Source organism: Schistosoma mansoni (genome assembly GCF_000237925.1).
Source record: "Schistosoma mansoni, WGS project CABG00000000 data, supercontig 0041, strain Puerto Rico, whole genome shotgun sequence".
Lineage (NCBI taxonomy): Eukaryota > Metazoa > Platyhelminthes > Trematoda > Strigeidida > Schistosomatidae > Schistosoma > Schistosoma mansoni.
The window spans coordinates 914,771-930,141 of NW_017386027.1; the positions used below are offsets into that span (position 1 = coordinate 914,771).

Below are 15,371 nucleotides of genomic sequence, written 5' to 3' on the forward strand. Positions count from 1 at the left end.
AGAATAATGACTACAGAATGAATACTTTGCGATAAAAGGCAACATATAGAAATATATATAGATATAGAACTTTATGTTTTGGATGATCAGAAAGTTTACTTTTACAACTAAGCCATAAAAGAGTAAGCCAAACAGAAATTAATTTTTGCACTCGAAACGAGAACCCCCAGTTTCGTGATGTGGGGTACCCCTCGTTCTATTGATAGAAGTAACCAGACTAGTAGTGGATGGGTCTTTGTTAAGGTCGTGTGACCGAACTGTTGGAGCACTAGATTAGCTTTTCAAACACACAACGTTTATCAACATTCGATATAAAACAATAGGAAGTATAGCGCCTACGCAAAATAAGGAAGCGAGTGAAAACTTGAGTTAGAATGTTCTGACATTAGTAAAATGTTTCTGGCCGTCCCTTAACCAACCGACCTAAGTTGTTGTAGTGGTATTCGTTTGGATCTACGACGGATCTGTTCAACTTAACTTGGTCGTCGTGTTTAGGACAAACTAAATAAGCAATAGCAGGTTAATGATACCGTTGGAATGATACCGTTGGACAGAGGTTTTCTTAAGGCGAATGTGAATGAACTCGATACAGCACTTGAAAGAGCTATGAAACAACAAGCTCAGCCAGTAAGTTCACTCGAAATGAATATACCAAAATAACAGATAACTAGCCCACCAGTTTCGTAGCAGCAAAGAACGTGTGAAAATACAAATAGGTTATCGTACTTCTGATCTTGAATATATTGAAGAGAACTTGGACAATAGAATATAACAGAAGGCACATCCCTCTAACAACTTCTCAAATGCATCTGGAAAAACATGGCCAGAAACTTAGTTTGTTGGAGATCTTGCTTTACTAAAAGTTATAGTAAATATGTTTAAGATATTTAGGGTTTGACAACACTGTTGTCCATAATACTTTTATAACTGAGGATCACAAACCCAGTCAAATCAAAAGTCAGTACTGGAGGACTTCAACGGTATTTGAAAGATAGTCGATATGTCAAGAAGTTTGAGATCTATTCCGATTGTTCGTCGGAAGGGACGCGTAGCGCGGCGTACCCTATGATGATCTGACGATGATTGACTGGGCGCTTTAGCAAAAATGTGTCCAGCAAAACTAGTGAGGTCAGCATCAATGTCGAAGAACCACAGAACTATTTGTTTTGGGGACCTATTTACCGCTACAACAGCATCTACTTCCTAAGCACTGGATAGTTATAGAATAAGGAAGCCACCAAGTAAAATGTTCTGACCTAGCTAAACTGAATGGGATCAGGATAAAAATAATATCAAAGCAATGAGTCACTGTGTCATCATAATAACGTCGACTATCAGTCAACCCTAGCCAAGAGGGAACACCAATCATGTGTGAGTGAATACTATATACAGCAGTACAAAAGTTATCGTAACCGAGTTAACTCTTATGGATAGGCGAGGCTCGTACACAAGTAGATCGATATGAAAGGTCAGATACCAGATTGCTCTATGATCTTACTAAGCCGACTCCTTATTAATGTTATGATTTAAAGTACAATACTTATGTTAGTTGACGTAGTTACAATGCAATCTTCGACAAATAAATTTCTAGAGTGATTGTGCAATGGACACTTTGTATTAGTGATAGAAAAACGTCGAAATAATTCTCTGATCATTAACTAAGTAGCTTAAATACACCAGTTGAGGAAATTTACAGTTACTTACATCCCGACCTCAACTTGTCATTTTCTAACTCTCAGTCTCCTGTAAGTTAAGGACTTATAAAGAGATCATTTGGGAACAAAAGAACTTTTTTAGTGTTACTTAGCCCCAGAATATTCATTGAAATGTTGTTTTACACATGCGTAAAATTGTGGACTTGAGAATGGACATTGAGTACATTTTCACATGAAAGCATTTGTTTGACCGGGCGTTGTGTACAGCAGCAGCGGCACTTGTTATTTGTCCTCGTGATGAAGGTGAGTTTCCCGTGTTTCCGCATTGTTACTAATGTAAGGGTATATGTCTCCGGAACCTCACTTCCGTCTTTCCAGTTCTCTACTTATCATTCTTTATGGTGTTTCTCGTGCAATCGAGTTACTGTTAATTGTGACCGATATCGTTAGTTTAAGGTTCAGCTTGTGCTTCAGGAATTATCGTCTGATTGTTGTTACTATGTCTGTTAGTGCTTTGAAACTTGAAGACTCTGTGTGGATCGCACATATTCGGACTATGATAAAGCTAGGGTGTCCGCCTCTGCAAAAACTTAAGTAATATACGTCACATCACTCATCCTTGCAACCTTACAGGAATCAGACTGCAGGCGTATGTATGGATAAGAGAAGTTATGCATATCATATATGGTAAATGTCGTTCATTATTCTATCAGTTATAAAACACCTGGTGAATCCCAATTATTCTTAAGTTCTAAAGACTTTTGTCAGTGCTCTGTCAACTGTGTAGTCATCAGTGAGCGAGTATCTGTATGAGTAGTCATAAATGACAGATGTTGTTCATTAGTAAACCAGTCAAAATACACATGGTGCTTGATGTCTAATTAGGCCTGTTACTTCCCTTTGTGGTGTCACGTCTGCCTAGGAAGTTTGAAATTAACTACATCTTGGAAAAAATTGATTTGACATGGGAAATAATGTCCAGAACTGGCCATGTATACTTCATTTGTCCTAGTTAACGACACGGTTGAATGAACATGCATCATTATTGATGTTCAGTTAGATACCAAGTCCTAGGGCTGATTCCAATCATGTTGAATAAAGTAACGGTCAGGTATTATACTCCCTACATTAAGCTACAAAGTGAGGCACGTAAGCCACCCTATATATTTAACACAGCAAAGAAAGCATCCTAAATATTAAGTTACTAGTAACGTTCTAAAAACTTTTGTCAGTGCTCTGTCAAACTGTACTCATTTGTATAGTCATCAGTGAGCGAGTATCTGGATAGGTAGTCAATCCACATGCATAAACCCGAAAAGCGCTACTTGTAGTCGCATATTTAAGGCAAAGAAGATGAGACCATAATTCGTAGACAACTTTCGAGCGATGCTTAAAAGACTGAATGTCCACCTACATACTACGGTTAAATGAGGACTATGAACCAGTTTGAGAAATTGGGACTAACATTTGCAGTTGAAGTTTAGGGTTAGGAACTAGATTTAGATTATTCATCACAAACTAACATCAGCTAAAATGCCAAGACCTGTCATATTATATCTGGTTGGTTCGTCCATATATTATACTCTCGCCACAAAACCTAGCAAAAATCTAGATGCACACGGTTTATATCAGAATGTCGTAAGCTGATTTAATATTGAGAATTCCAACACCTGTGGGTGTGCATTTGACTCGCCAACTTAATCATCCATACATCTTATATCCTTCGTGTTCTCAGTATTTCAAGTGATAGTGTTAAAAGAAGTTATCTTCGGTTTGTTCACAGTTAAGCACTCGGGAATTGCATACAACAGTATATACCTCTCTGTTTTTCCAGTACGCGCTAAGGTCGGCTGGCTTGTAACCAGGGTACTTTCACAACGCGTTATGTTTGCAGGGGTTCAGATGACAAGTAAAACTTATTTTTACAGTACATTAACAAACAGATTTGTCAGAAATTCTTCAAAGCAAAACAAATAGCTGCCTAGCAAAGCCTATTTCGAAGATCCTCGTCAACGGAAGATCCGGTAAAAGCTGTGAAATATCTCGGTGTTAAGCTTGCGGTAAAGATTACAACATAGTGTTAAATAACATGTGAAGTATTCACCAAACTGTTTTTAATGGATAAACTATAAAAATACTTGGTACAAATGTCACCGTTTTTATTCTCTAGTTATGAGTTTAGATATGTGAAGATCTCATCAGCATTAGTAAGCCAGTTGGTAAGATTTCTATTCATATGCTCAACTCTCAATCATCAAAGTAAAACTTAGGTTGAATGTCCGTTGGCCCAAGTTGCCATATCACATTAGTACGACGAAATGAAGTTTACAGGATATATTGGTGATTGGAAATATATAGTAGCTACGGCAACGAGGACTAAGGATAAAGAACAAATCTGAAGGACAGCGGGAAGGTGTGTCTAAAGAGTTATTAAAACTCGACGTGGGGAAATAAGGGAAATGTCTATGCCACAGTAAATTATCTTGAACCGTTATCTAATGTCTCCGGCTGCGGATTAAGGCTATCACGCAGATCCCGAACAGCTAGTTTGCATTTGCTGACATGGTATCAGTGGTTTCATGAACTGATATCAAGTTATGGTTTGGCTGTTTTCCAACTTACTACAACAAAAAACATTGCTCCTAAAGTTTAGTGGTGATTACGCATATGTAACTCCTGTCCTGACCACCATATAACGCTGGGTGGAGTGAGCTCTCCTTCACCAAATGCTCATATGGCCACGCGAATACAGCCACCACCAGCGAAGTCCTACTCACTGTCTCGCTACCAGGGTGTTTTTTACGAAATTGGGAGGACAAAAAGCGAATGTCCGACTCTTTAACCGCGTTGGTGGGTACGGACAACCCAAAGAGAAGTTGGAAAACCTTGATTCCGAACCAGTGGTGCATATGAGCTCAAGGATACTGAGCAAACAAATTGTTGATCACCGACTACCATAGGACTGTATCTCCTTACATTGGTCCACCGTCTTGTGGATCAGACCTTTAGGTCAAAGGCTCCAGTTTTGGCTCCCTGAGAAAATTACTTGCTTCGGTCTGGGTACACGGGCTGTATCACAGTGCACACACATATCAAGTGACTTGTGTGGCGCATATGTATTCTATGTCACTTTGTATCAATATTTATCTGTTCAAGTAAATAAATGAAATACACGAGCTACATGGGTGTTATAATTATGACAACACTGTTAGTATTTGCATTTTTTACGTCACTCAATGTGGACTGACACATAGAGCAGTCTACATTCGTGCACGACTCATATCAATTTTGTTCGATGGGTTAAAGCATCCTTTTTCATATTATTGGCATGCTAAACACTAGATAAAACTGGATAAAACGATCTTATTTGGTTCTAAATTTCTTGGTATCTGTTCACTATTCTCATTAATTCCATAATTACCTTTTGTCCTTTTTCAGCTGAACATAGCATTTCCGTCCAATGGGACTCAAAAGTGTATTGAGGTCGATGAAGAACTTAAACTTCGCCCATTTTATGACAAACGTATGTCGCATGAACTTCCAGTTGACTTTCTGGGAGACGAATGGAAAGGATACATAATGCGCATAACTGGTGGAAATGATAAACAAGGTTTCCCTATGAAACAAGGAGTTTTAACTAATGGCCGTGTCAAATTGCTGTTGAGCAAAGGGAGTTCATGCTATCGTCCTAGACGTAAAGGAGAACGACGACGCAAGAGCGTACGTGGTTGTATAGTTGATAGTAATTTAAGTGTGCTTAATCTGGTTGTTGTACGCAAAGGAGAAAACGATATCCCTGGCTTGACTGACGTCAGTATTCCTCGACGCCTTGGGCCTAAGAGAGCTTCAAAAATTAGGAAATTGTTTAATCTGTCGAAGAAGGACAATGTTTGTCAGTTCGTTGTGCGAAAACCTGTCCCAGCTAAAGAAGGAAAGAAAGAGCGTTCCAAAGCTCCGAAAATTCAGCGTTTAACAACACCTTTGAGATTACAGCGTAAACGCCATAGGCATGCAGTGAAGCGCCAACGCATAGAAACCCGCAGAAAGGCACAAGAAGAATACGCCAAATTGCTCGCTCAGCGCCGAAAACAAGCTCGTGATGAGCGTGCAGAGCGCAAGCGTTCACGAAGTCACTCTTTACGTGAATCTAAAGGACAAACAGATAAAAGTGCATCATAAAATTGTGTAACTAAAAATAAATATGTGGATAAATTTGCGTGTTCTCAATGTTTCTGATGTGTTGTTTGCAGAGTCTAGCTATTTGGAAAAGTCTACTTGGATGAATTGGATGTTTTATTTACAAGATTATATTTAAGTGCTTCGTACCAGTACCGATCACGTTACAGATTAAGCGTAGTGTTTTGTACTCCGATCGTAATGCAACGTCTCTAAACTGATGGCTTCTTGATTTATTACTATCTGATTCATAAGGCTAAGCCAAACACTCGTAATAATTTCATGCAATTAGTTCCCTTTATGAATATAAATAAAGCCAGAACAAATATTGATGCATAATCATATGAATTCATTATGTTTCGTAGTTTCTCATCAGCTGCTTACAACTATATATGTATTGCAATTTTAGCATTGGCGTCATAAACTGTTGAACAATTGACATAAGTGGATATAAAGGATATGATACAAGGAGAAATAATTAATAAGTTGAAAGGTATAAAGTTATTATGGTTTCTCATCAGCTGCATACAAACTGAGATTACAACCATTGTTATAATTACTAACAAATGTTAAACACTCTGTAGGTTGTGAAGTTTAGGTAAACTTAGCCAAAATCATAATAATTAGAAGAATAGGGATACTAAGTGTATAAATAGACGTAGTTGTGATCGATCTGTATCCATTTGTTGCGAAGTAAGAATTCAGAGGCTATGTCAAGGTAATGAGATTAGTAACTTACTATGTAATCGCTCATGATAAAATAAAGAAATATGTGAACATTTAGATTATGTAAGAGATGAATATCAAAAGACAAAATCAAAACATAAGCGTTTGGGGACAGTTGGATAAAAAACGGAAGTGAATAGAGATTAAACATCCAATCACTATGACAAAGAAAGGCTAACTGCACATTCCTGTATGCATAGGTTAGGTCGGGAACGTTTGATAGCAACTGAGTAGGTTATCTCTTTCATATTCAACTGCAATCATTACATCGGGACGAGAGTTGTTGAAGTGGATAAGCAACGGAAAGGTGTGGTCCGTGTCATCATACTGGAGTAGTATGTTGTGTTCTACTTTTCGTATATTAGTTTCGTTCGTTAGGTTATGCATGAAGATATCGGCCAAGATGAGCTCTACTGATGATCTCATGGCCACTCCGTCGGTTTGTTTGTATAGCTGCTTGTTGAATTGGGAATGAACCCCTCCCTCTCAGAGTAACTCACTTTGAGGTTAAAGAAGTAAACCAGATTGCTTGCGAACTATACTATCAGCTCCTAATGTTATACTCGTAAATAATGAACACATCAAAATATACCGTGATTCTGTCTGATATGTTCAAATTATTCATTTCTTTAGAACTAAACTATTGATCCCCAGTATTCTACTAATAATTTAGCCAACTAATGGTTTGGTAGATGATTCATGACACAATAAGTCTTAACGGGATGTTGGATTTGTGCACTTTAGGGAAACCTCGTACGAAAAGCACTCGTGAACCTTTTGCCTTAAGATTCTCGTAAGCTGAACCACCAATCAGTTCCTTAAGACTTTTATTGACTCTACTTTCGATTGTTGTGATGGTACCTTTCTTAGATTTATCAATTTGGTATCCTAAGTTATCATTGGGAATCTGGGACATTCTATACATATAATCTTTTCGACTCGGTATTACATCGGAACCTTTTGAGAACTTGTTAATAATTATATTAGTAATTATAATTTCAGTTTGTATGCAGCTTATGAGAATCTGTGAAATAGACTATAAATGAATAATATATTTGTAATATCCCAATGAGTAGAAAAATTTACATTTTCTGACGTTTCGTGACTCAGTGTAAGCCACTTCTTCAGAGAATAAATAACCAAATTAACATTAATCCAAGTTTAAATAGTACAACGGAACAATCCAAGAATATTAGGTGTGATCAACCAAAAAACAGGTCTGAACAAATCAATGTCATGTCATTTCGGTCAAGGTGATTCATAAGTGACATGTATGTAGATTTGTGTGTGTATATGTGCTCTGTTAAGGATGGAAAATGTGTGACTTTCATGGTGAGAAAGGATAGAGTTCAATTTGTAAGGTAATTGTGTGAATTGTAAATAATATCAGACTAGGTGGATAAGATAGATAGTCCAAGTAAGATGTATGGTAAGGCCTTCTTTTCTATTGAGAGAAGTGGGATTAAGCATAATGCGGAAAGCTTCAACTACTCTCTTTCCTTTGTAATTGGAGAAGCCTAATATGTTCTTTGGCACGAGTCAAGATTTCGCAAGATAACTCTCCAATATAGAAGGCATCACAATCGATACAACCTAATTTGTAGACGCACTACTGTGTCGACATGAAGGGGATTTTTTTTATTAATCGAACTAAAGTATTACGAAGTGTTCGTTGTTTTGTAATATACTTTAATTCTGTATTGTTTTAAGGTTCTTCGGAGTTCTTCAGTTGTGCCATGACGGTAAGGTAAAACTGCAATACCAATGACATGACATTGATTTGTTCAGACCTGTTTTTTGGTTGATCACACCTAATATTCTTGGATTGTTCCGTTGTACTATTTAAACTTGGATTAATGTTAATTTGGTTATTTATTCTCTGAAGAAGTGGCTTACACTGAGTCACGAAACGTCAGAAAATGTAAATTTTTCTACTCATTGGGATATTACAAATATATTATTCATTTATAACAATCTACCCAATGCTCAATTTATTCGAAATTATCAAGTCAAAACTTGGCATTCATACCTACAAACTCATTAATGTGAAATAGACTGAAGAATTCATTTTATTATATAAGCATCTTTGCTCTGTTTGAATTTATCGGGGGATTTAGTTTTATGGAACTCGTAATAAGGTCTGAATACGACGTTTCATAGTAATTTTTGTTGCAGGAATCTCCATCGAACTCGATTTAGTCAGTGTTGTGTAGACATCTAAGGTTACGTTATTCCAGAGTTCTCTTTTGTGGTTCGTTTTTGAACCGATTTTCAGAATGTACCAGTTAAAGTACAAATGGGACAATTCTGAAATTATCGTATTGTGTCTTAGCAGAGTTTGGACCGGTAATTGTGATAACAACCAGGGATGGCTGTTTAATTTGACCAATTTAACAGTATTTAGTCATCCATATTACCGCCCCCAAATGCCCTGGTACGGCCGAGAGTGGGAAGAGTCTGCTCTCCCTCTCGAAATGCTCTCACATGGCCACGAGTATATAGCCTCTGCCAGGGAAGTCCTACTCACTGCCTTCTCGTGGCATTACTGTTGTTTACGAAATTGAGATGACGAAAAGCAAATGTCCGACGCTTTAACCGGGTTGGTGGACACTCTCCGTGTCCACCTAGGGGAGTTGGAAAATCCTCATTCCGAACCAATGGTACACATCGGTTCCAGTATCCTGAGTAAACAAATGGCGTATGAATCAATCGTTGGTCACCGGCTACCATGTGACTGCATCTCCTCACGATGCTCCACTACCTTGTGGATCAGACCTTTAGGTCGAAGGTTACGTGTGAGGCCCCCTAAAAAAACCACGTGCTTCAGTTTGGGCACCTGAGCAGTATCACAGCCCTCACACAAATCTCATTTGATTTGTGTGGCGCATATGTATCTGGTGCTCCTTCGTACCAATATTTGTGTTTAAATAAATAAACATCCATATTACCAATTTTCCTCATGTATTCCACTTTGTGCTGTTGCGACGTAGTCTCATTTTTCGCAAGTTTCCGTTTTTCTTTTGGGACGTTAGCGTTTTCAATTGAACGATTTTCTTCCATGCACATTATCTGCATCGAATTTCTATGGAGTTCATAAACCATATTAGAATGTACATTTCATTTCTTTCACTGACCACAAGAATATTCCTTAAAAACAAAGTCCCATAGGCACAAAATATTGCATTACTCACTATGACTTGTTGCTCATTTAGATTCATTTCGTCAGTCAGTACACATTACACTAGGTTAATTTTATTTTTAGAAATATAGAAGAGTTGAATTGATTAGTAAACGATATGTATAACCAGAGATAAGATTGGTTTTTCCAGTCTTCAGAATTCATTTATCATGTGTGCGACTGAGCGGCGAGACTGGAAGCTACATGCTCAGTCTGACGCCGAAGTCATACTGTTTACTTTACAGGAGTGTGACGACAGTGAGCTATCTTCCTGATGAGACCAGCGTCTGAAATGATATTGCCCTCATACGATAGAAGATGGTGTGAGGTTAGAAAGGGTCTCCATTGATTTCGGTTATCGACAGTACTAAGCTGTCGGACAAGACTTCACATAAAGGGCATATATATATATATATATATATATATATATATATATATATACTGAATCATCTGTATTATTTAGTGAAAACTGGCTATTTATATTCGTGTTTGCTTTGTTGCCCCCAAATGCTCTGGTACGGCCGAGAGTGAGGAGAGTCCGCTCTCCCTCTCAAAATGTTCTCACAGGGCCACGAGTATATAGCCTCTGTCAGGGAAGTCCTACTCAATGACTTCTCGTGGCATTACTGTTGTTTACGAAATTGAGATGACGAAAAGCGAATGTCCGGCGCTTCAACCGGGTTGGTGGACACTCTCCGTGTCCAACTAGGGGAGTTGGAAAACCCTCATTCCAAACCAATGGTGCACATAGACTCCAGTATCCTGAAGGAACAAGTGGCGTATGAATCAGTCGTTGGTCACCGGCTACCATGAGACTGCATCTCCTCACGATGCTCCACTGTCTTGTGGATCAGACCTTTAGATCGAAGGCCCCGGATGTGGCCCCCTTAGAAAACCACCTGTTTCGGTTTGGGCACCTGGATAATATCACTCTACTCACACAAATCAAATAGGATTTGTGTGGTGCATATGTATCTGGTGCCCCTTTGTACTTTGTTTGCTTTGTTAGTATACCATAAGAAAAATGCTATTTACTACTGCAACTGTGAAGTTTCATAAAGCCTGTAATCAATTTTGAACCTTTCATGTTGTGGTTTATTTGATTGATCGTTTTTTGAGATGATTTTAGTCATTTAAACTAAGAAGCATTGGAAACATGCCTTGTTTTAGTTTGAAACGTTCCACCAGTGTACAGTCAAGTCTTCGGAACGGACCATATACTAACTGATAACTAGTCTCGAGTTAAATTCCAGAAGTTGTCATGATAATTTGTGACTGTTGCAGTTCAACTTAGCTTAGTTAAAATCATGCTTCTAATATCTATGCAAGTGAGATATACAGACAAACGGAGTGAGAGTGATGATACCATAATCGACCACAATGTGAACGTGTCCTAAATGCTATTAATAGGTTAGACAATATGATACATTTTGTAGAGATTACTCAATAAGAATAAAGTATCTATAATGATAATAATAGCCGGGGATGGTATAAGGAAATGGAAATTGATGGAAGTTAGAAATTTGAACTTATTGTGGATAACAACTCAGTGGTCTTAAGCACTCGACCTGAAGGACCTGAGTTCGATCGCTGGATATGTTATAAAAGGTCACTGTTAAGGAGTTCTGCACTAGGATGAAACAACAGACAAGTCCTTCCTAGTGTTCATTTATTGTGTAACCAATGTTAGCTCGAGATTTGAACTACAAGATTCAACAATACTCCACAACTCAACTAACAATAACCAATACATTCACTAGTGATTAACTTCGAGAAGCGATTCCCAGAGTTCTGCTGAAGAGATGTAATCGGTAAAGTTATAAGGATATTGTTGTGGATTTTCGCTAATTATAGATTTAACAATCGGTTATGATCTTAGCGGTAACTTATTTATTTATTTGATTTATTTGAACACATAAAATTGGTACAAAGGGGCACCGAATACATATGCGCCGCACAAATCCCATTCGATTTGTGTGAGGGCTGTGATACTGCTCAGGTGCTCAAACTAAAACAAGTGGTTTTCTTAGGGGGCCACACCCGGAATCTTTGACCTAAAGATCTGATCCACAAGACAGTGGAGCATCGTGAGGAGATGCAGTCCCATGGTAGCCGGTGACCAAAGATTGATTCATACGCCATTTGTTCCTTCAGGATACTGGAGTCCATGTGCACCATTGGTTTGGAATGAGGGTTTTCCAACTCCCCTAGGTGGACACGGAGAGTGTCCACCAACCCGGTTGAAGCGCCGGACATTCGCTTTTCGTCATCTCAATTTCGTAAACAACAGTAATGCCACGAGAAGGCAGTGAGTAGGACTTCCCTGACAGAGGCTATATACTCGTGGCCCTGTGAGAACATTTTGAGAGGGAGAGCGGACTCTCCTCACTCTCGCCGTACCAGGGCATTTGGGGGCTAGCGGTAACTTATGTACTGGCATACCCTATGTAGAATTAGTTTTATAAAGAATGATTGATGGAATTATTCACATGTAGCAAGATGTAAATATTTGTCAAACTTGCTCAACTTTTCTATTTTAGAAAGACCGCCTCATTACTTTATAGCACCTTTTTCGTTTATTTATTAGATCCAATTCAAATGAACCGATATATTGAGCTTATTTTCAAAAAATGTGAACAATCAATCCGTTTCCGAATGTTATCATCGTCGTCATCATCATTTGTATATTCATCATCATCATCGTCAATTCCTCCACATATTCCAATTATGAAATCAGAAATTATAAAATATACCCAACCAAAACCAGGTCAAGTGAGTGATCTACTTGTCTTCTTTTGCTGTTTTTTATAAACAATCAAGAACTCCATTTTTAGATATACCGACCAACTCCGACCTGACCACATGGCAGATAAATAATGCAAGTTTATTTGTACATGGCTGTTGTAAGTGAATTATTCATCTAGGTAAGGATACCTACCCATAATATATATATATCTGTGGAGGTCAATTCGATTGTATATGTGTATACGAAGGAATCACAAGCATCATTATTCTTTTGGGAATAAAGACTCCCACATAATTAAGCTGGTCGTTTAATGACGGAATCAAACAGTAAAATGTGACGATTTCGTCACTTTGACTAATTTGCTACTTCAGTGCTAAGAAGATGTAACTCAGTTGTCGGTTATTTAAAAGGAAGAGGAGACTATGATGTACTTACATGGTTACTAAACATATTTGCGTCGACTACACTTACTTTTTCCTTAAATCGTAGAACTGTAATATGATAGATCAGTCATTCGATCATAGTTAACATACAACTTGACACAGTCGTTCAGTAGTGCAAGATTTTCTGATTTCTATCAGCATAGAAAGTGAAAGACCATAAGATTCAAATATGATCGTGATATTAATAATATCAAACAACAGGAAAAATGTGGTTCAATAAAAAAAGAATGATTGCCTCGATATAGCCTTAATTCGCAACCATCGTAAGCAAAGATGGATAATGGTTAGCAGTGGAATCCAGTTTGACGCGCGTTTCGTCCTACTTGGGACTCGTCAGCTGGATGTACCTGAATCTTAGAGTTGATGTTCACTCTGGGACTCGAACCCAGTACTTTTCGCTTCAAACGCCATTGCGTTATCCACTCAGCTACTGAGTCCTGATAGCCACTTGCTTGTGCAATGGGGTGAAGTTTAAATTCACTTAGCATTGTTTGTCTGAATCTTCCCATTGATGTTTTCCTTGTTATTTTTAATGCTGATACACCAATTTTTATGTGGTCACTAGTTTAAGTAACTCGGTATCAAGTAATTAATAGGATTCAGGAGAAAACTTCCCCTAACATAGCTTTCTCACCAGATGGCTTTTTTCAGCCGGTGCGTACCTGTAGTCTTAAAAGAACTGTAATCTATATGGGATTTGAATCAGCATCACTCAGTTTCACAGTCTACGACGTTACCAATGAGCTGTTCAGACTACGGCTAACTTTCTGTAGGACTGAGATATTTGCATTGATTGACCAGTGAATAGTAAGATTTCTAACTGAATTCTGTCGATCAAGATACAATATGGCCACAAGATTGCATGTACGCCTTGCTAACGAGTGCCAGCTATTACGAAACCTAGTTCAAGGAGCTTTTCCTGCCGACTGACTCATATCACTTAACATGTTTCTATTATAATTTGGTTTAATATAAATTTCTTTGCTAAATTAATATTACTGTTAGCATCGCTAAGATTTCATCATTCTAAAAGTTATCGTTTTCACATAATTCCTCATGGATTTTGTCGTAAAGCTTTAATATTAATACAACTCATGAACCAAATAGTTTTTTGTGATTACATCTCAGTCCTACAGGGGGTCGGTCGAGGCCCGAATAGCTCAGTGGTAACGTCTCTGACTGTGAAGCTGGGTGACACGGGATCGAGTCCTGTCAGAGAGCACCAGTTCCCTCAAGATTACAGATACACCTTGCTGACGAGTGCCAAGTAGCACGAAACCCGGGTCCAGGGTTTCCTGTTGACCACCTCCAACCACCATCTTGTCTCAACATAGTGCACACAGTGTCGAGCCACCTAGACTAGTGGCCACATTGCAACTTGATCGATAGCATTCGATCAGCACTAAGAAGGACTTGATACGCATGGCATTGATCACCACCCAGTGATCAATCAATTGTGAATAGTTTTTTGTATTTGGGTTTATACCTGATACAACTTTTAACGATTTTGACCCTAGCGATCAGGTCTTAATTGATTGGAGAATTAGTGAAGTACGAGTGGAATTCGTTCAATAGCCTATAATATTCTATCATGTTTATTTTGTGTCTGTATTCTGTGTATAAATATGTTATCTTCTAACATAACAATCCCATTTGTCTGACTAGTAGTCTTGTCTGCTTTCTGATCATCAAGAGAGGCTTAAGTCCATATGACAAGTTCCCTGGTGTTGCATTGGCCTGCCATATATAAACTATTTATCAATTACTAAACCAGCAAACATAAAACTTTCTTATATTTCATGTTTGCTCTCTACATTAAATGTTGATTTTTATATCAATCTGATCATGCCTGTAAACTGGTGTGAATTCTGTAAATATTATTTTCAGAATATATTATTATTATTATTATTATTATTATTATAGTACGATCTCATGAGTAGTCTTTACTCAGTTACTTCATACTATTGTGTTCATCTATTGACTGGCACTCTATTCAATGATTTCGACAGTCGAGGATTCGGTTTGATAAATCATTAAAATCTTCCTCTATAAATTTACCATATTCATCATATGACCATTAGGGAATGTCATTATTCGATTTTGTTTTTATTGACATTTTTTAAATGTTACATGCGACTAAGTTACATTGCATATTTTAGAATCATACTGAGAGTTTGTAGTTGATGTAGATAGAGAAATAAAGAGGCCATGACAAACAACGGATGTTATTTTTGGGCATATTGTTCCACTTGTAAGCAAAGATGGATAGTGGCTAGCAGTCAAATCCAGTTTGACGCGCGTTTCGTCCTATTTGGGACTCGTCAGCTGAATGTACCTGCATCTCAGAGTTGATGTTCACTCTGGGACTCGAACCCAGCTACTTGCACAAGCAAGTGGCTATCAGGACTCAGTAGCTGAGTGGATAACGCGATGGCGTTTGAAACGCA

General features: G+C 38.0%; 1 protein-coding gene and 1 non-coding gene across 2 annotated transcripts; one reads left to right on the plus strand and one right to left on the minus strand.

Annotated features, from left to right (window-relative positions):
• The first annotated feature begins 1,900 nt into the window (after window positions 1-1,900).
• Window positions 1,901-5,869, plus strand: Smp_053130 (40S ribosomal protein S6, putative). The gene is made up of 2 exons (XM_018790674.1): window positions 1,901-1,958; window positions 5,094-5,869. The coding sequence occupies exons 1-2, from the start codon at window positions 1,953-1,955 to the stop codon at window positions 5,832-5,834; spliced, it is 747 nt and encodes a 248-aa protein (XP_018646071.1). The 5' UTR covers window positions 1,901-1,952; the 3' UTR covers window positions 5,835-5,869.
• A 7,421-nt stretch (window positions 5,870-13,290) lies between these two features.
• On the minus strand, window positions 13,291-13,357 carry Smp_tRNA_00597_Gln_TTG.1.1. The gene has a single exon. It is a non-coding gene (tRNA).
• Window positions 13,358-15,371: the final 2,014 nt, after the last annotated feature.